At 37.8% G+C, this 21,210-nt stretch overlaps 1 protein-coding gene across 20 annotated transcripts in view; it reads right to left on the bottom strand.

Moving 5' to 3' along the window:
* The window catches only part of ankhd1 (ankyrin repeat and KH domain containing 1), a 159,403-nt gene that overhangs the window by 79,582 nt on the left and 58,611 nt on the right, over window positions 1-21,210 (bottom strand). For 10 of the 20 annotated variants that reach the window (XM_043703617.1, XM_043703619.1, XM_043703618.1 and 7 more), the window contains exons 3-4: window positions 19,173-19,196; window positions 4,771-4,927 (exon numbers count right to left, since the gene is read on the bottom strand). In XM_043703617.1, coding sequence (XP_043559552.1) covers window positions 4,771-4,927; window positions 19,173-19,196 — 181 coding nt within the window. The remainder of the gene's footprint in view (window positions 1-4,770; window positions 4,928-19,172; window positions 19,197-21,210) is intronic. The other 10 variants (XM_043703634.1, XM_043703628.1, XM_043703627.1 and 7 more) reach the window with 3 other exon arrangements.

The following is a 21,210-nucleotide window of genomic DNA, read 5'->3' on the forward strand; positions in this document are numbered from 1 at the left end:
TTATACCTCTTTAAACTGTTAAGGTGGTGTAGATATGCACTGTACCTTGAAGAGGAAACTAGCAAGGACTGACTGAAAGCACAGTATGCTGAACAACTTAAAAATTAACATTTGGTGGAAACAAATTGCTGGAGTTGCATTACCATAGAACAAAAACAAATTCAGATTCGGCCAATCCGTTTAAATTATGTCCCAGATACCAAAATCCAATTGAATTGGAATTTTAATGATTGGGATGACACCAAACCAATGAAATGGTCCAATGTTTTAGGGTAGAAACCTGGACATTTTAAAGTGTTAAGGGGAGAACGGCAAAGGGCACCAACAAGTATATACTGCTAGCCAAATAGCGCTCTGATAGGAATCTGTCCATAAGAAACGTTGTGCAGCAGAAGACCAAAGAAAAGGCGGCAGAGGAGGCTGGTTTTGAAACATGATTTTTTTTTCCTCTCTAAACCTTAAATCAGGGTTTTTGTTTTATCGGACCAGTATTGTAGAGTCGGAAGTAAAAGATAGGTTTGAGAGAAAAAGAAGTTGTATATAGTTGTTGTTTTAATGTTCTCTGTTGAACTTTAGGAATAAAATTTTTAATTCTTACTTTAAAATAGTGAACTCTGGGATAGTTCTTTGCCTCTCTAAATTTAACAAACTACGGCAAGATGAGCTTCTGTGTGTCGGGTTTAAATTAGCAGAGTGGTTTACCCCATGTCGCAACAAAACATTTTTAAAGAGTTATATTTGGGGAGGAAATGGAATTGCAACAGAATGAAGCAAAGAATAGCACATGTGCAATGGTATGAAAAGGGAAATTGCCAATTAAAATTAGTTATGACACAAACAAACAAACAAAGGTAGATTGCAGCCTTTACTATATTAAACAGCAACGACATCCTTTGGAAAGGCAAACAGTACGGAAATGACAATACTATGAAAACCAACTGCTGCCTGAGTGCCATCTGGATTAAGGGATCGAATCAAAACAATTCTCAAATGAGTATAATAGGTAGCAAATTTACAACAAATTAATACTTTTCTATGAAACTCAAATTATCCCCTTCAGCAAAGTCAGATGGGAAAGGGGAGAAGCAAACTAAGCTTTCTTGCTTATCCTGCAAAATCTGACAGTACGACACAGTCAAGTGAAAATCTAACTTTTTGTGCATCATCTGAAAGATACACCCACCTGCATTGATATTAAAACTGCATTTACTCCCAAAATATAAAGCACAAGATTAAATTTAACCGACGACCCAATATCCCCTTCTCAACATTTTCACTTATAGTCTAAGAGTTACACAGAATGGAAACAAGCCCTTTGGATCCAACTCGTCCGTATCAACCAGAAATCCCAATCTGACCTAGTCCCACTTACTTGTATTTGGTCCATATCCCTCTAAACCTTTCCTATTCATACACCTCACCAAATGCCTTTTAAATGTTGTACCAGCCTCCACCACTTCCTGAGACAGCTCATTCCATTTTTGCATCATCCTCTGCGTGAAAATGTTACCCCTCAGGTCCTCCTTTAATCCTTCTTTCCCCCCCCCCCACCGAAAACCTATGCCCTCTAGTTTTGGACATCCCCACCCAAAGAAAAAAGACCTGAGCTATTCACCCTATCCATGCCTCTCATGAATTTACAAACCTCTATAAAGGTCACCCCTCAGCCTCTGATGCCCCAGGGAAAAGAGCCCCAGCCTCTTCCTGTAATGTAAACCCTCCAGTCCCAGCAACATCCTCGTACAACTTTTCTATACCTTTTCATGTTTAACAAAACCTTTCCTCGGGGAGGGTGACCATAAGTGCATGCAGTACAAGTCATTCTGCTATAATGCGCATTTTGTTAATGGGCATTCACTGTAGTGCAATTCATGAACTGGGCACACAGATTCTAAAGCGTGAAATTTTTGAATGTGTGTCAGCTGTAACATGATTACAACACTAAGCACTGTTTCTAAAATGCAATTTTTCTATAAATGAGGGGTTGAACAAAGAACGCAACCACTGCGTCATCAAAGAACTACCTAGATGTCTTGAAATGGTTAAAGGTTAAAAATCCCAGGACCTGAGAACTCTGTGGGAAGCTAGAGAAGTGATTGCTGGGCCTCTTGCAGAGTTATTTGTATTATCGATAGTCACAGGTGAGGTGACGGAAGACTGGAGGTTGGCAAACGTGGTGCCACTGTTTTTTAAGAAGGGCGGTAAAGACAAGCCAGGGAACTACAGACCTGTGAGCCTGACCTCGGTGGTGGGCAAGTTGTTGGAGGGAATCCTGAGGGACAGGATGTACATGTATTTGGAAAGGCAAGGACTGATTAGGGAGAGTCAACATGGCTTTGTGCATGGGAAATCATGTCTCACAAACTTCATTGAGTTTTTTGAAGAAGTAACAAACAGGATTGATGAGGGCAGAGTGGTGGACATGATCTTTATGAACTTCAGTAAGGCATCTGACAAGGTTCCCCACGGGAGGCTGATTAGCAAGGTTAGATCTCATGAAATACAGGGAGAACTAGCCATTTGGATACGGAACTAGCTCAAAGATAGAAGACAGAGGGTGGTGGTGAAGGGTAGTTTTTCAGACTGGAGGCCTGTGACCAGTGGGGTGCCACAAGGATCGGTGCTGGGCCCTCTACTTTTTGTCATTTACATAAATGATTTGGATGCGAGCATAAGAGGTACAGTTAGGAAGTTTGCAGATGACACCAAAATTGGAGGTGTAGTGGACAGCAAAGAGGGTTACCTCAGATTACAACAGGATCTGGACCAGATGGGCCAATGGGCTGAGAAGTGGCAGATGGTGTTTAATTCAGAAAAATGCGAGGTGCAAATCTTAGCAGGAGTTATACACTTAATGGTAAGGTCCTAGGGAGTGTTGCTGAACAAAGAGACCTTGGAGTGCAGGTTCATAGCTCCTCGAAAGTCGAGTTGCAGGTAGATATGATAGTGAAGGCAGCGTTTGGTATGCTTTTGTTTATTGGTTAGAGTATTGAGTACAGGAGTTGGGAGCTTAAAATTGTGTTGCTGGAAAAGCGCAGCAGGTCAGGCAGCATCAAAGGAGCAGGAGAATCAACGTTTCGGCAGGAGTTGGAGGTCATGTTGCAGCTGTACAGGACATTGGTTAGGCCGCTATTTGAATATTGCTTGTAATTCTGGTCTCCTTCCTATCGGAAAGATGTTGTGAAACTTGAAAGGGTTCAGAAAATTTGAGCTACAGGGAGAAGCTGAACAGGCTGGGTGGTTTTCCCTGGAGCATCAGAAGCTGAGGACTGACCTTATAGAGGTTTACAAAATTATGAGGGGCATGGATAGGATAAATAGACAAAGTCTTTTCCCTGGGGTTGGGCAGTCAAGAACTAGAGGGCATAGGTTTAGGGTCTTAGGGGAAAGATATAAAAGAGACATAAAGGGCAACTTTTTCAGGGTGGTATTTATATGGAATGAGCTGCCAGAGAATGTGGTGAAGGTTGGTAAAATTGCAACATTTAAGAAGCATCTGGATGGGTATATGAATAGGAAGGGTTTGGAGGGATATGGGCCGGGTGCTGGCAGGTGGGACTAGATTGGGTTGGGATATCTGGTCGGCATGGACGGTTGGACCGAAGGGTCAGTTTCCATGCTGTACATCTCTATGGCTCGAGTCCAAAGATGGCCTGATCAATGTCCTGCATAGCTGCAACATGACATCCCAACTCCTATACTCAGTGCTCTGACCAATGAAGGCCAATCACCTCCTTTACCACCCTGGCTACCTTTAACTCCACTTTCAAGGAACTATGCAACTGCATCCCCAGATCTCTTTGATCAGCAACACTCAGCAGAGCCCTACCTTTAACTGTACAATTCCTGCCCTGGTTTGCCTCACCAAAGTGCAACACCTCACATTTGTTGAAATTAAACTCCATCTGATCAAGAAACCATTGTACTGTGAGGTAACCTTCTTTGCTGTCCACTACACCTCCATTTTGGTGTCATCTGCAAACCTATTAATCTTACCTCCTCTCTTAACATCCAAATCATTTATATAAATTGCAAGCAGCTGTGGACCCAGCACTGACCCTTGTAGCACACCGCTCATCACAGGCTTCCAGTCCTTCTAAATCACAGATGCCTATTGTAAAGATGGACTTATGCTCACACTATTGGTATTCAATTCCTGTTGTGTATCCATATACATAAATATACTAGCCAGGAAACAGAACTGTTTTGAATTCAGATTTATGCCTTGACAAACTGACAGAAACACTGGCAATTGGAACACAGTATAACTTATGCTTCAGTATCACTGCTGAAACATAGCCATCCGATCAGTTTATCTGGATATGTGACCAGTCTAAAATTTAACCAAAATTCAATAAAAAGTGTATACATATACTAAAATGCATGGATTTAAATAATGAATGGATTAATCATAGATTAGCTATTCTTGAACTTTCAAGCCATGCAATGGCTACTCTACAAAGTAGGATGTAACCAGAAACACGTTAATACCACTGTCTGGGGTTTTCACTGAAACGCATGTAGCCAAATTTTTATGCCACAGCAAATACACAATTTGCATTATAGAAATATAATTCTACTTACTCTGTTACCATATAATCACAGAAAGAACCAGAAAATACCTTTTGGAAAAAATTCCTAAATCCCATAAAAGAATTAATTTTTATAAAGTCATGCTGCTGAAATGTTTTGTTGAATAATCACCTATTCCATTTTCACTTATCTCCCTGCCCCAGCCCCATGAATACAGAAATAACAAGAAAAACATACTTGTCTGCTTGTCCTGCATTTAAAGTATTTTCTGCTCTCATTCGGGTCAAGGCAGCAGCAGCTTCATCCAACGCACAGCTAACTGAAGAAGTCAGTCTTCGGAGTACCTCAGGATCTGCGAAGGCTTTACCATCAGCAGTGGATAATTTACCAATTCCTTTTGTTTTGATTCATCACATCAGTTAGTAGGAGTGTTGCAGGTGAAAATGCAAAGACACAAACACAACAGCCATACGTTAAATGCAGTTCATGCACAATATGGTTAGTCCACAAAAAATTAAAAGCTCCATCATAAGTTTTATATTAAACATGCAACTTTAAATAAGATACAAGTAAAATAATTTGACACTCCTAATTAAGGGTTTGGCAGCTACATTTTCTAAATGCATCTGAAGACTGCTTTGTTTTATCGTCTTCTCTCATGCACCTGTTAAACTTGGGGGGGTGGGGGTGGCGGTTGGAAAGTGTGCCAAATTTTCAATTTTCTCCCTTCTCAGTGCAAAACATTAAATCGCAGGTTCATCCAATTGTGATTGGAAATGAGAAATTCGGGTTTTCTTCTGCAATACCATCATGCTCATCCCCATTCCTTTCAAATCAACATGAAGAAAGTGCACAAGTTTCAAATTCGACAAAAATGTAGCCAATCTAAAGAGTTTCATTATGTGCTCAAGAATCAAAATGATGAACTTTACATTAGAATTCCAAGTCACATCACATACATCATTTACAGAACTGGAGCACTGGAACTAAATTCGAATAAACATTCAGCAATACGGAACAAATTTTGAAAATATTTAGAAGCCTGATGATCCTCCATACAGTACAAAAAGTTAAAAGTTAAAAAAGGTGACAAGTACTTAAATACGTATTTTTGTGGAACTATGAAATAATTCAGTTAGAATCAAAACTAACATTCCCTATGCAGAACCTCATTCTTCCTTGAGCTTCTAGAGTTACTTCCAGCATTATACTGAAGGCCACTGCTAAGAAAGTTAAATGATTCCATTATACTTTAAAATGTAACACTGCACTCAAGGCAAGGAACATTAGTAGTGGGGAACAGATACTTGTCACCTCAGACATTAAGCTGACAACATCAACTATTTTCAGTACATAATAAGATGATGCCCATAGTTTGGATATCTTACTACTGAAGACTTATTGCTGAAAGTGATTTTCACTTGAAAGTGCCACAAAACTGTGCTGCAGACCTACAGTTTTTGACCTGAAGCCAGAAAGAAAAGCTTCAGTATGATAACTGAGTACAGCTCCTCACAGGTATTTAACCACATTTGGAAAACTTTGGGGTACATGCAGCAATCATCAGTGTGCTTTTTTAAAACCCACCAAGCTGCCAGCAAGGAGCATAAATAGGATAGTACCTGGCTGAAATCGATAACGCATTTACTTAACAAAGACCATTGAACTTCAACAAATATACTAGTTCAGATTTTGTTAAAAGGAAAAGCATTCACCATTATGGAGCAACTGTCAGCATCCAAGTGTGCACAGTTAAATGTGGAAATCCTAAAGTTGCTGCTCAACTTGTTCCTTTATAATTTGGCAAAAAATTGCAGTTCTTTCCCACTCGTTACCCACCAGCATGCAAAAAAATGTTAAATTCACTTGCATTGGGATACATCAGTTTTTTAATAGTGTGCCAGACTTTTAATTATTGGCTTTGACCCTAAAAATGTAACTTTACAAGTGCTACCTCTCATTTTTCCGCAAGCTATTGTTGAAACATGTTAAGAATCATTATACTTGTCTGTCTTGCTTGGAATCCCATCTCTCCTGAACTGCACATTTCACGTGTACATTATTTCACTTTGAATTAAATACTGTGCTTTTTTGCTTCCTCATTTAGATTCTATACCACAAGATAGATTTTAATTTAGTACCAGTTTGGTATTAAACAATGACCAATGGATAACATGATTTGCTCACTTAAAATTTCCCTCATATTAAAAATGTCTACAGCTTTATCTTCAATCATTTCTCAATTTAAATCAAAACAATAAAATTAACGACAAAATAAAAAGATGTTAAGTTAATTATTTGGAATCGCATTTATTCTTGTTAGAGAAATAAGAAAACCAGAGTTCAGATGAAAGGCCATCATTGAAACTTGAACTGTTTCTCTTGAAAAATGCTGCCAAATACTCAGCAGCTGTTGTTCTTATATTTCAGATTTCCAGCTTTTCTAAACACTTAGAACATCTCAGTAACTATGCAAAGAGTTTAACTAAACCCAAGTTAACATATTACATAATTGAAAGTTAAGCTGGCGAATGAAAAGTCTATCTGAATTGTGCTGGCAGTTCATTCAGAATTAATCTAACAAATCTTACATAAGGAATATCAAAATTACAAAGCATGTTGATACAGCAAATAAGAAGAAACATTTCAGCCAGGGAGTTGTTAAGTAGAGAACAAATTCCAATTAATTGTCAAAAAAATAGGTGATTTATTTTTAAATAAAACACCTATGATCTAGAATGCATGATCTGGGAAAGGTGTGGATGAAGTTTTAATGCCACCTTTCAAAAAAGGAAAACTAAATATATACTTAGACACACAAAATACATATGTACACATCAAAAGGTCGTCAGAATTTGGCTTCCAATATTTTAAAAAAATACAACTTTTGTTAAATTTGGTATTACATCTATATTGTCTGAAAATAACTCCATAAGCAGCATTCAAATATTCCAATATAAAAATTGGTCCACAACTCCTTTAACCAGTCAATAAATAGCATCCACTATTAAACCTGGCCTGGTCTATTACTGAAAGCACAAGGTTGAAATGACAAGGTACCCTCTCAAGGACATCGAGAATTTGAATGACGAAGGCATACAAGTATATTTCTTTAACCAATGAGACTGAAGCATTGTCGAATGAACAGTTCATCTGAACCAAGGAGGACAAGATGGAATGGTGAATTTAACATTAAGGAAAGAAAGTAGTAAAACAAATTAGATTAACAGATGAACTAAGGAGAGTGAAGGAAAGAGATTTTGATCTTAAACAAATGAAGGAAATGAGATTTTAGTAGCTCATTTTGAGGCCCAGAGAAGTTAACTGGAAGGAATTAGCTCTTTTTACAATATTAAGGGTACTTGGATTTGAAATTGCTAAAACACCTTTGCTCATACATGTCTGTAATTCATGCCACTCATTACAATCTGAAGAGGAGCCAGACTGCACACTACCAAGCTTGCAAAGCCAATTTTGGAACAGTACATCTTAGACAACTTTTCAATTCCTGTGTTACATCTTGCCCCTGCATTGCCTGGAGTTGCTAGTCACTTTCATTTGAATATGGTAAACAGAATTAATCTAAACATTGTTTTGACAGCAATTTGTGGGCCAATAATGGAATTGAAAAAGGTCAGAAGTCAAGGTAGAAATAAGCCTCGACCTCTTCCATTGAAGATTTCAACCTCGAGGAACATATACAGCAACGTCAAGAATTAGAACCTTTTATCTTTGGAAGGTTCTCCACTGATCCCTTTCAGTTCCATTAACCCAACCAGCCTATCAATAGTACTCTGGTTCATCTGCAGTCCAATCTGGCACATGGCATCACTAGTTTATGCATCCTTTGTGCTCATTTAGTCTGGCCGAATACGCGACTGTAAGACCACAGTAATGTGGTTGATTATCAAATTCCCTTGGAAACAACCCATCAAACAATTTATTTTTATTTTAAAATCTAAGAAATTAAAGCAGATGATCACTCAGGATCAACCTAGGTACAGAGTACAACCAAGGTACATTCAACCCAGTATTCCCTGCAAAGTCTTTTTAATATCAAGGTTTTGTGCCAAAGTTAGAAGAGATGGTTCACGGTTTAGTTAAGTAACAGCCCAACACAAATCATATTAGTAGAACTGTATCTCTCTGCCAACATTCTTGATTTCCCCTATCAACTACTATAGGTATACAGAGTTATCAGTAGTGATAACAGTGATTTATAGTCAGGAAAGAGGAACCTGGGATACTTCAGCATTAATTCAGAGTCTGATGAAGTCTAAAAATCTAGTCAAACAGACAAGGGAGCCTACTGCTCACTACCTATGGCCCTCCTTTGATGATGAATTAGTATTGCTTTACATCAAAAAGTACTCACAATAAGGGCTAAACACATCAAAGGATCTCAATGTTCATCAAAAACTGTGGTTCAAAATCTCAACCCACTCACCAAACTGACTCAGCCTTGAAAGACATTGCTAGGCCTTTGTTAGGTGGTAAAAATCTTCACAAGAAAGAAACCTACTTGATCTCACCCGCACCAATCTGTAAATTGCAAAATGTACATACAAGAAACATTGGCAGGAGCAACTACTGCACTGTCCTTTTGAAGAACAAGTCCCCTCTTCACACTGTAGAGACTGTCCATCATGTCGTTTGTCTCCACTGTTGAGCTGATTGCAATGGACTCCAGAAAAGGTTTAGCAGCTCAAAGGATGGCATTCACAAGGCACTACAGACCAACAGCAGAACTATATTCCAACATAATCTCTCGCTTCATGGCCTGGGTGCTCCCTCAGTCTTTCCTAACCACCAAGCCAGGCAACCAGTCTGGTTCAATGAATGAAATGCATACCGTGAATAGTCCCAGGCACATTTATGAGTTGCTGATCTACTCAAACAATTAAAAACAAACTCAGTGGATCCAAGGATGGTTATGGGCCCTGACAAAATTAGTCATGCTGGAAATTTATGTTCCAGAACCAGCTAGGTCCCGAGTCAATTTTCCAGCATAGCTACACTGCCATCTACAAGGTACCAGACCAAAAAAAACAGAAGGTTACTTGGTTGTCTTTTTCACTAAAGAGGGCAGACCTAATTTGGCCAAATATCATATCAGTCTATTCTTAAGCAACAATCACCTGACAAACATGTGAACTGTGCTACCAAGTAGCAGTTAGGTTAACGTAGTCTGCTTATTAAAATGCAGTTTTAGTTTCACCATGGGCATGCTGCTCCAGTCTTGGCCAAACATGGATGAGGTGAATTCCAGGAAAGACACTGTCCTGAGATTAGGGCACCAATGTTTAAGGAACCCTTCTAAAACTGAAGTCACTTGGATTCAGGCTGATGACTGTACTGACTTAGTCATACTGATGACAAAAATTATTTTGCACACCTCTGTGACTGTGATGTGCACTTTCAAAACATATGTACATGCAAAATATGAACAAGTCATTCAACCCCACAACCTCCATTCACCATGTGTTAAGATCATGACCCATCTGATTGTGACCTCATATCTATTTTCCTGTCTACCTCTATAACCTTGACTCCCCTGGTGCTCTCTGGGGAAGTGAATTCTACAGACAAATGACACTCAAAAATGTTCACTTGTCTCACATAGGAGACATCTCATTTTTAAAATCTTGCTACTTGTTCTAGCTTCTCTCATAAGGCGAAACATCCACCATTTAAGTCCCTTCCTTTCAGGATACTGCATGTTACAAGATCCTCTCTCATTCTTCTAAACGCCACTGGTTACAAGCCCAATGCATCTACAGCAAATATATTGTTTAATTTGGGATAGAGTAATTTGAAAAAAGTAGCAAAATAATACTTCCATAAGTTGATAATCTCAGCAGCAAAAGCAACATTATCAATAAAATTGAACACGCAGTGCTACCTAATGCTTTAAACCTTGTGTTAAATGACAAGAATGGTAATTCAGAAGAATAGAACAAGTTGTTGAATAAAATTGTTAATCACAAAGGCAACATTTTAATTGATTTAGTCACCATTTGTTTAAAGTAGAACTATCATAACAACTGCTTTGCAACTTCTACAAAGATCAATTATTCAGCTTTCCTACTACAAACCAACATGCATCCCTCTTCAAATAAAATTTTTAGATTTACATTCCCTACAGTACGGAAACTGACCCTTCGGCCCAACAAGTCCACACTGACTGTCCGAAGAGTAACTCACCCAGACCCATTGCCGTATCCTATATTTACCCTTGACTAATGCACCTAACACTATGGGCAATTTAGCACTGCCAATTCATCTGACCTGCACATCTTTGGATTGTGAAAAATCCGAACACCCAGAGGAAACTCATGCAGACACGAGGAGAATGCACAAACCCCACACAGACAGTCACTCAAGGCGGGAACTGAACCCAGGTCCCTGGCGCTGTCAGGCAGCAATGCTAACCACTGAGCCACTGTGCCGCCCAGTTAGAGGATCAAAAACTACCTAAGATTGGCAACCTGCTGAATCCAAAATGGTAAGGTAGCTCCACCTGGCTTTATAATTTAGCTGCTGAAAGTCAGAAATCAAAAAGTTCTTAAAACACAACAAATCAAATAGTTTAGAAGGCAGGTAACAAGTTCTCGTATACCTAAAAGGGCACTCAGGATGATACACATCTCTGAAAAAGTGGACAATCCTGTCCTAAATTGCACAAGTGCAAATAAAAACAAAATGCCTGATTTGTACAAAACTACCTCGTACTGTTAGTCTAAAAAGAAAATACTTCAGGACAACACAATTTGAGTGTTTGCCTGCAGGGGAGCATAATACAAAAGATTTTCCATTCAGAAGAACCCAGTGAGTAGTTTTAAGCAGGTGTAAGCAAGAAAGAGGAGGTTTTCAGCTAAAACATCACAAAGCCTATGATTTGGAATAAAAAAATTCAACAAGCAAACCTTGTAACCACAAGGCAAAAGAATTTCAGATCGAGTAAAGCTATGGAAACAGAAAAGATTCAGAGCTACATTTTTAGCTTTGGAACATACTGGAAAATTAAGATTTAAGCCTGTTTCTACTCTAATATTTACACCATTATCTGCAAACAATCCCAGAATAATAATAAAAATTCCTCCATTCTGCATAACCAGTCTCAGCTGCAAACCTGTCAGGTAAAATAATATCCTCAGATGTCACGAGAACAGAGGAAAAAAAACCTCTTCGCCAGAAAGGAGTGGACCACTTGCAGATTTGACATATCTTCATTCTGACATTTTCAGCGACAAGATAAAATTAATCTAATTTCATAGAACGGAGGAGAAATATGCATTTGCTGACACAAATGTTATAAATGCAGTCTGTTAAGATGACCACGTTAAGATGACCACTTTAACTGACATCAAACATAATTGGTATCTATTCAAGGGCATTTCTGGAGGAGACCACCATGCTTACACTGTAAATCTATCCCACAATTACCAGAAGCACAATGGTCATTATTCCCAACTTTCACTACTACTAATCTAAATTAGTCGTTAACAGCCAGGTTGGTGAGGTGGCATCAAAATTAAATGTAATATTGTTACAGAAGGGAAACAAAAATCAATCAGGGTTCTTAGTGATAACTGGAGATATACTGCTTCAGGAATGTGTATAGGCGTTGCTGACAAGTAACCTAACAGCAAGAAAGAGGGTCACTGAGCAATGAACTATATACCATTGTGTTGGCATATGGAGGGGAGATAGGAAATTGGCAAGCACATATTGTTTAAAAGTTAACTTATTTTGGAGGTTTAAAAGTGAGAAAATAATATTTCAGATCACATTTTAATTATCCGGAGATAACTAGGTTCAGTTAAGTACCAGACAGTAGTTTCAAATTTACCAAATTAACACCATTAACAAGTTTAGAAATATTGACCATTTTTGTTTTAATAGATCAGATTTGTTACTAGGAATTTTACATTTTGTTTACACTTAATTTAACTGTTTAGTTGATTCTGTTAGAAAGGTACCAACAGGATTAGTGATTTTGATTCTTACCGAAAATACTTTGAGAATATGAACAATAGTAGAGTTATGATATGACTGGACTATTAATTCAGGAGGTTGAGTCAAAGGATTTGGAAATACTATCAAATCCCACCACAGCAACTAAGGAAATCAACTTCAGTTAATTCAATAAACATGGATTACAAAACTAATGTCAGTGGTGGTGATCGTGTAAGTAGTAGATTGTATGGGGAAGTTGATGAATTTAGGGAACAAAGAGAATAGGAAAGGAATAGGTTATTTAGCCCTTTCAATTGCTCCATTTAATATAACCAAGGTGGATCATCCAACTCAACATGCTTTTCCCACTTTCTCCCAATGCCCTTTGATTCCTTCAGCTCCAAGAGCTTGATCAGGCTCCTCCTAGAAAACATTTAACCTTTGACCTCAAGCACACATACTATGGCAGAGAATCCCACAGGCTCACCATTCACTGGGTGAAGAAATTTCTCATCTCAGTCCTAAATGGCCTACCCCATATCCTCAAAGCAAAACCCTGGCTCTGGAACTGGTGGGTGTCCAGATCTACAAGATAGTTATGTTTTAACTGCCCTCTGAAATGGCCTACCAAGATAGTGAGCTGTGCCAAACTACTAAGACTAACAGTAGTGAGAATAAAATCGGATAGAACATTGAGTATCAACACAGGCGTCAGATTTAGCATTCCAGAAACAAAGACCCCAAACAACCCCAACTAATATCTAGAGACTTGCGCAAGCCGTCTCGGACAATCTCCGCGTCTTTTCACAGAAACCATCGTCATATTCACCAAATCATGCCTTTAGGTTAATGGTCCAGAAAAATCCTCATCTGTAGATACATCTTGTCCCATATTTTGGACAGACAGTGACAGTCTCTCATATAGTTGCACACTCATGAGGGAGTGGCCCTAACATTAAAAGGTCTTAACATTGATTCCAGATCCCATGAAGCATCATAGTAGAAGGTAAAAATATAGGTAAATGTGCTTCTTGTTAATCATCAGCTGCCTCCTTACCCAGACAATAAATTATATTTCCATCTATCAGAAAAAATGGAAATTTCCCAGGAAATGTTCTTTCACCTAAAAGGACAAATCCAATTCAATCTATAATCAGTCCACTCTTTATTTTCATTCAGCACTGTAATAAAAATGGCTTTAATAGCACTATTTACTGGCATTTATTCACCAATTCTCAGTTTACAACATTGAGTTGGAACTTCACATCTCCAGCATCCGCAGTACTTTGCTTTTAGATAACGACATGATGTTCAGGACTATTGGTGACTCCTCGGATATGGAGGCAGTCCAGATTTATATGCAAAATCTGGACAATATCCAGCCTTGAACCCACGTGTGACAACTAATGTCCGCCCTACACAACTTGAAGAATGCAGGAGGGCATGATCAGTACCAAGACCAGGCTTACCTAAAAGTGATATGTGAACCTAATGAAGCTACAAAACAGTTTCACGTGCATGCCAAACAAAGGATAAACAGTGATAAGTGAGTCCTAAACTGGACTAACTACAAAAGCAAATCAAAAGGCCAGGAATTCTGCAGTCACTTCCTGACCACCCCCATACCCTTCCCAAGATTATCCATCTACAAAGCTCAAGTCAAATTTGAAACTAACCATGTCAGACGGTGAAATCAGAATTTCTTTTTTGAAAATCTGAAATTGCAAAGCCAGCCTAATGAGGACTACCTAACTACAACCAATTGTTGTGAAAACTCATCTGACTCCCTACTGTCCTTTAGGGATGCAACATTAACGTTCTGCAACAGTAGTGTGTACCATTTACTAGATGCACTGCAGTAATTCACTAAGGTTCTTCTGGCATCACCTTTCAAACCCGCGACTCTCCTCGTACGATGGAAAACTCTATTTGTCCAATGGTTGTGGCTCCAAGAACACAGGTTCGACACCATTGAAAGTAAAACAGTTCACTTGTTTCAATGTTTCAGTATGGATCCAGTGCGTAACATCAAGAACCAGCACCTTCCAAGGAAAGTCAACAAAGGGCAACAAATGCTAGCCTTTCCAGCAGCACCAAGTGTCACATGTTTCCATTCTCAAGTGCCCAATGACCTATAGAACTGTACTAGTTTACAGAAAACCAGCAGCCTTATGGACTACTACTCTTGCTCTTTGCCAAAATTAGTAAATCATTCTTCACCCTCCCCCGCCCCCCATCCTAACATTACTCCTCTGCTTCAAATATTTATCACATTTTACCTTGAAAGTAATAATTGTCTCAGTCTCAAAAACGTTGATTAAATCAAGGACACAGCTGCAAAACTGAGTCAGCATCAAGTGTCAAGGGAATCTCAAAAGTAATTTTTTGACCGAGTAGTCAACATTGAGACACCCCTTTGTTTGAACAAGCAAAATGATGAATGCACTGCCATTATGCAGACAGAAGTCTCAATGCCACAGAGGGTTAATTGTGTTGTGTTATGTCGTAAACAAACTTTCGTTTTAACTGGCACCTTATGAACCAGTGTATTCTCGATAACTGGCAAAGATTCTATACTTCAAATACTGTGATGTTTGCTGTATTATTTGGTCCAATTATTATAGCTTTTAATTTATTTACCTCTACATAAATATGCATGTTGTTCAATTGAATGACCACACAAAAGATCAATGGTTAATTTAATTTTGATTGAATTTTTCCTCAAATGTGAGATCTATCAAAATGTCCAAGTAGTTGGTTGAGGGTGCGAGTGAGGCTTTCTGCCAGTATGTTTTATTAAATGCAAAGTTGCATTATTATTTAAGTGATTTGTGCTGTAAATAAAGTTTAACAGTAATTAGCATAGCCCACATCATGTTTCTGTTAGTTAATGTGTGTTTTTGCATGATTATGTGGACTTTGACAATTGCCACACTCCTGGTCCCATTGGTGCCAGGTAATAATAAGTTTACTGTGTTACCATCAGACTAAGTGCACAAAACTGGTTTTCCAGGAGACACAATAAGTCATCAGCAGCAGTAGAATTGCACATGACCACAATAACCATGCCGAGCACGTTTTAAAAAAAAACACTATCAAATCAGTTTATTATACAAAATTCACTGATCGATCACACGAGCTCAAGTATCAAACAAGGTATTTTCCTCCACTAAAACTTAGCATTGTTTTTTAAAAAAAACTACAACTCAGGGGGTCTCCGCTCTGATGGAAATAATCCCACTAAGTAAAATCTTCTTCATAACTGGAGCTGTCCCATGGCTAGTGTTATTTTGGTATATCTACTTCACATTACTTATTATCTCCCTAAAAGGGTGGACTCAAAACTGAACCTATTACTGTGATCAGTCTTTTTCCATTTCAAATTTTGTGCTCTATGCCTCTAAACAAACTCTGCAGTTGATTTCATGCTTTACATCAGCACACACAAAGTTAAGCATTTGAAACACAAAGATTTGAGATACAGTCTGTGTATGCAGGGATTGAAGGAGTGTAGATTGCATGCATAATAATCTTTGAAGGTAGCAGGACATATTGGACAAAGCATTTAGGTATGTAAGCTCTTGAGATTCATAGATATACTGAAAATAAAAGCTACTGAGATTTATGTAGCAGCAGCATAACCTTAGTTAAATCACATGTCAAGTCTTGCATCCAATTTTAGTCAATATACTTTGGGAAGAATAATGAGGGGGGGCATGAAGAGGTGCAGAGGAGATTTACCAGAATGCACCTAAACTCTCCCACTCCTGGTGAGAATGTGTACAGGGTATGAGCAGGCAGGGAAAGAGTTAAGTTCTGAGTTTTGTGAAACAAGAAGTTCAGCTGAGCAGGACTCAGATCAGATAAGAGCTTACAGTTAACAATGGGGTGCTGGAGGCAAGGGTAATGGGTTAACAAGGTGGAAAAGCAGTCATTATGTACAGCCATTTAACAATATTGGAAGCATTCAGTACGCAAGGTCAGCTAACAAGAGGAAAAGTATCCGTTGTACGAATCCAGTTAACATGGTTAAGAACATTCATTGCATAATCATAAAGGGCTTGGTCTCTACTATGGATACTCGTTGATTGTACTGGTCACCCAATTAATATGTATGTTGCCTTATCTGGATGCTCCTCCCTGTAAAATGACTATCATTGAGAAATTGCTGTTCCAGAGAAGATCATAAACTCATGTCTCTGTGCACACAGGCGATTATTCTCTCCCTCTCCAGGGCCCAGAATAAAGATGAAGGAGGTGAAACTAGATTGAGTGCTTTGCTTCGATTGAGGGAGGGCAACTGGACAACACTGGAACCAATATTGGCTTGGCAAAGTTGGGTTTATTCTTCGAGCTAAACAGATTGAGAGCATATTTGACAGAGGAAATGGTAGGTTCAGATAGAGATGGACATGATAAAACTGTCCATAACCACCCCAGAGCAAAGATTCAAATGAGACTTTTTTTTGAGGGGCAGGGAAAGAGAGGGGAACAAGAGGGAGAAATTGCTTTTCATTTTAGCAAATGACTATGATCTACATTTTGTAGATCATTACAAGGTCAATAAAAACAAAGAACAATGATTTCAACAGGAAATTAGAGAAGCACTTGAAAAATGTGCAATCTATAGGACTATGGGTGTACAGCAAGAAAGAAGCACTGATTGAACTGCTTCACAAAGAGCTGGATGCTGCCTTCAGTACCATAAATGACTTAATGATCATCTTCATATATCTATAGTCTTCCATTAGTTATGTTCCCAAATTCCATAATGGGGAAAGGAAGATTAAACAGTATGCACCTTTCCTGACTTCCCACAACTAAGAAAGGTAGTATGTTTCAGTAATACTTATGACAATATATGGAAAGACTGCAGCCAACATATGCTGTCTACAGAACCAGGAAATGCAAAATACCAACCATTATTTAAGGGTTGTTTTTTTCGGAAGAAAGACAGTGCAATTAGGTGCTAAATAATTAATTTGCACTACTGCCTATAAAATTGAAGGTTAAGCCAAATATAAATTTGGATCTACAGAAGACAGCTGATAAAAATCCTAGCATATGACTACAGGTAAATTTGATTTCAGTTCACAAATCTCTTGAATTTCCATTTTCACCAGGTGTTTCCATTGAGCCCTTTTGCAGGTTCATTTAGTTCCACAAAAAGGAGGTATAACAGCAAGGAAGCAGGGCAACATGTCATGGCTGCAGGTTTTCATGAAACTGCCAATGTCGAAACAGACCAGTCTTCTTTAACTGTCACTGCAGAAAAAAGGACCAGGAACAAGGGAACAAAGTGATGGAATTAGTCCTAAAAGGACCTCACTAATGTTAACAAATAGACTACAACAGGATACTTCATCCAGCCACCCATTGCCTTCAAAACACTAACGTTTGATGGTTTCTGATAAAAATGTGAACCAAATCCTGGAATGTCGTTTCCCTTGTATCAGTATTTAGCAACTGCTGAATTAAGATTTAAGCAATGTACTTAGAACGTGGCATCAGAGCCATCTGGCCTCAAATTTGTACCCCTTGCCTAAAGTAACATTCAATCCAAATTAGCCAAAAATCTCAAGTCAACTTGCTGAATTACGTAACTGATAGTGACAGAAGATGTGAAGCTTCCATTGTTTACAAACAAAACCAATTAAGGTCAGTAACGTTAAACTGTAACTGACCAGTGGTGAGGGGAAAGAAAACTATTTTATCAATTGTATTAAATGGTGCACCTAGCCTTACTCATTGCACACAAGTGCGAGAAAAACTCCAGGGAAAAACCCTAACAACGCCAAACATTTATAAAGGTGAAAAAGATAAAATGAAACCAAGTAGACGAGAGCAGACAAGGAGAAAGAGGAAATAAAGAAATTAAAGCATTTGCACTCAATGGGTGTTAAACAGACATGCTACACCAATCATGTAACTAATTTAAACAGCTTTTCTATGAAGATATACTTCAGGCAGCTTAATTCATATCCACTCCACTATGTCACAGAAAATATTCAAAGACATTTTGAAATACTATAGGTTTTATAATGCTCCTAACAAGCTAGAGATCAGAGCACAGTATCTGCATAAGTCATTGAAAAATAACTGCTTTAAAAGAAAAAGCCAAAACATGCGACACATGGTATAACCTTGAATTCCAACATTGTGGTTTCTTTCCTCCAAAGCATGGCCTTAAGATAATTGCATCAAGCGAACAGATTGTTGTCCAACTAAAAGTAACATGCATTTTATATCAAGTCAGATGCTTCGAAACATCATGGTACACCAAAACAGTGTGTATTATGTCACAGAACCTCCTTGAATATAATCTGAAATCATTCATCCAGGAAGTCAAAACAATTCTGCCACTGACCAGATAAAGTTGATAACTACAAGAGGAACTTAGATGAAGGAATTTATATTTATTTTAAAAGGATAGCGAAGAGATGTTACCTCAAACTTGAGAACAGTTTGGCTATAAAAGCACATGCTACTAGTGTCTCATTTTAAAATATTTCTTGAATTTAGAATTGTAATGTACTTCGCATACTGTTTTGAATGCCATAGAACATGCAACAGAAAATGAATGCACTAGGGGCAAAATAAAAACTGTAAAACCACCTTCACACAAACAGCAAACACAAAAATCAAGGCAATGGGCAAACAGACCATAAATATACACATACCATATATCTCTTCCCATTCTGAATCTTCAGGAGGAGAGGAAAAAGAAAAAAAATAAGTAGAATGACTTCATATATTTGACCTAAACTCCTTACTTCAGAACATTATGTAGTGCAAAAGAATGCGTTAATACTCAAAGGCCAAGAATTGGATTCTGACCTTTCACAGAAACACGTTACTGCACTTTCACTATTTGGACATCCACATTGGGGCTGGCTTGGGAGCAGCACAGGTGTATGAATTCTACTAGTTTTGAAGCATTCAGCTCTACAATGCATTATTGCGTGATTATGTTGAACTGACACCATAGCATGTAAGCTCCAATCTAGCACCACAATTCCAGACTGAAAACCTCCTCCATCTGAAAAGCAAGTTGCTCCAAGGCCAAGTCTTCCATTTTCAGTTAAACTACAGCACATTTATTTTCAATTACTTAGCATTACTGGCTTAACAGAATTCAGAGAGAAAAAAAATTTTCAAAATGGTTCGCCAAATTTGGGAGAAATCTGATGCTCAAAGTAGCATGGATTTAAAAAAAAAACCCAAATAATTATAATTTAATTTAAACCAACTTACATCAGTCACATACTAGGACATAAAACAGATCATTGTTCATAGCAAATTTGAGAAAATCAGGTTTTAAAAACAAAATAGTAATTTCATTTGAGAACTGATTGACCATTTGCAAAGTTTAAAGTTGCTTTTACAATATTACAGAAGAAAAATGAAGTTCTGCCTCTTTCAACATTACAATAGAGAAAAACATAATAATGACCATCTGCACACCTTTAACACAACAAAAACTAATCACATCCAAGTTCTGAAGAAAGCACATTAAGTAAATGGACAAGATTAATGTTTTACAGCTCAGAACATGAATAATAATTGTTATATGTTGCACCTGTCCCATTAGCAAATTCAAATAATTGTAGGAACGGATAATGGTAAAAAATCTGCTTTCCCTTGAGGATTCACAAGATTCAGTTTAACCTGGACTAAAGAAAAACATAGGTCTCATAACATATCAGAAATGTGCATCAGTATTACTAATTTCCAGTGCATCTTTTTTCCACTCCTTCCTCCCAATTATCTAGTAAACTTTTGAATACATTTTCCAAAATGTAAATATACTAAATACTTGTGATTAGTAATTTCTTCACAATTAGAAACAATTAGAGAATTCAAGAGACAAAGATTTTCTCAATTTTAAAATGTTGATTTCTTTTTATTTAAAGCAGAATTGTTTCTTCAGATGTCTTAAAACATTCCAAAGAGCAGTTATTGAATTTGGTAAAACTGAGTAAGCAAAACTGTAACTCAAGTTGATACATGAAATGAGTGATATTACCCAATGGTTTCTTACTGAAAAGTTCAACAAATGTATTTTTAAATGCCTATTAATTTAAAATGCATTGCTAATACAGTCTGAGAATGGAAACATATCCAAACCATGCAATTACATAATTATAGCCGTAAATGGCCATATCACCAAAATAATTATGACTTGACATACATGTCTAATGTTATTCACTCATGATGAAGTGTGTTAAATGAACTAATGAAGCAGCTCTTTGTTTCTTTAAATTTCCTTTAAAATACTAGATTACACATTTCCTCTCATTTAGATTGGCCTGAATTTTGAAATGGGATATTACTATCATTGCCTGCACAGACTCTACCACATAACCATTCCAGGCTAATGAGGCAAAACAAAAACCATTATGCCACAACCTAGAATCCATGTGCATTTTTTTTGTAAATTGTTAACATTGAGAAGTCAACAACAGATTTAAAGTTTCAGCCAGGGTAAACACCTCAATTCATATTACAAGCCTCAACCTGGCAGAGAATTTGCCAAGTCAGTTATTACAGAATAGAATGCACATTGACTCAAGTTACCAAACAACTTGGTAATCAAATTTGGCTGAATCACTTCAGGATTTGGACCACAATCGCTGCCAACATCTCCCACTGTTTAATGATCGGCCCAGAGTTTGAAGATTCCTACAGGAATCCCTGCTGCAATGTCCTCTGCACCCA

The sequence above is a fragment of the Chiloscyllium plagiosum genome, chromosome 14, assembly GCF_004010195.1.
Source record: "Chiloscyllium plagiosum isolate BGI_BamShark_2017 chromosome 14, ASM401019v2, whole genome shotgun sequence".
NCBI lineage: Eukaryota > Metazoa > Chordata > Chondrichthyes > Orectolobiformes > Hemiscylliidae > Chiloscyllium > Chiloscyllium plagiosum.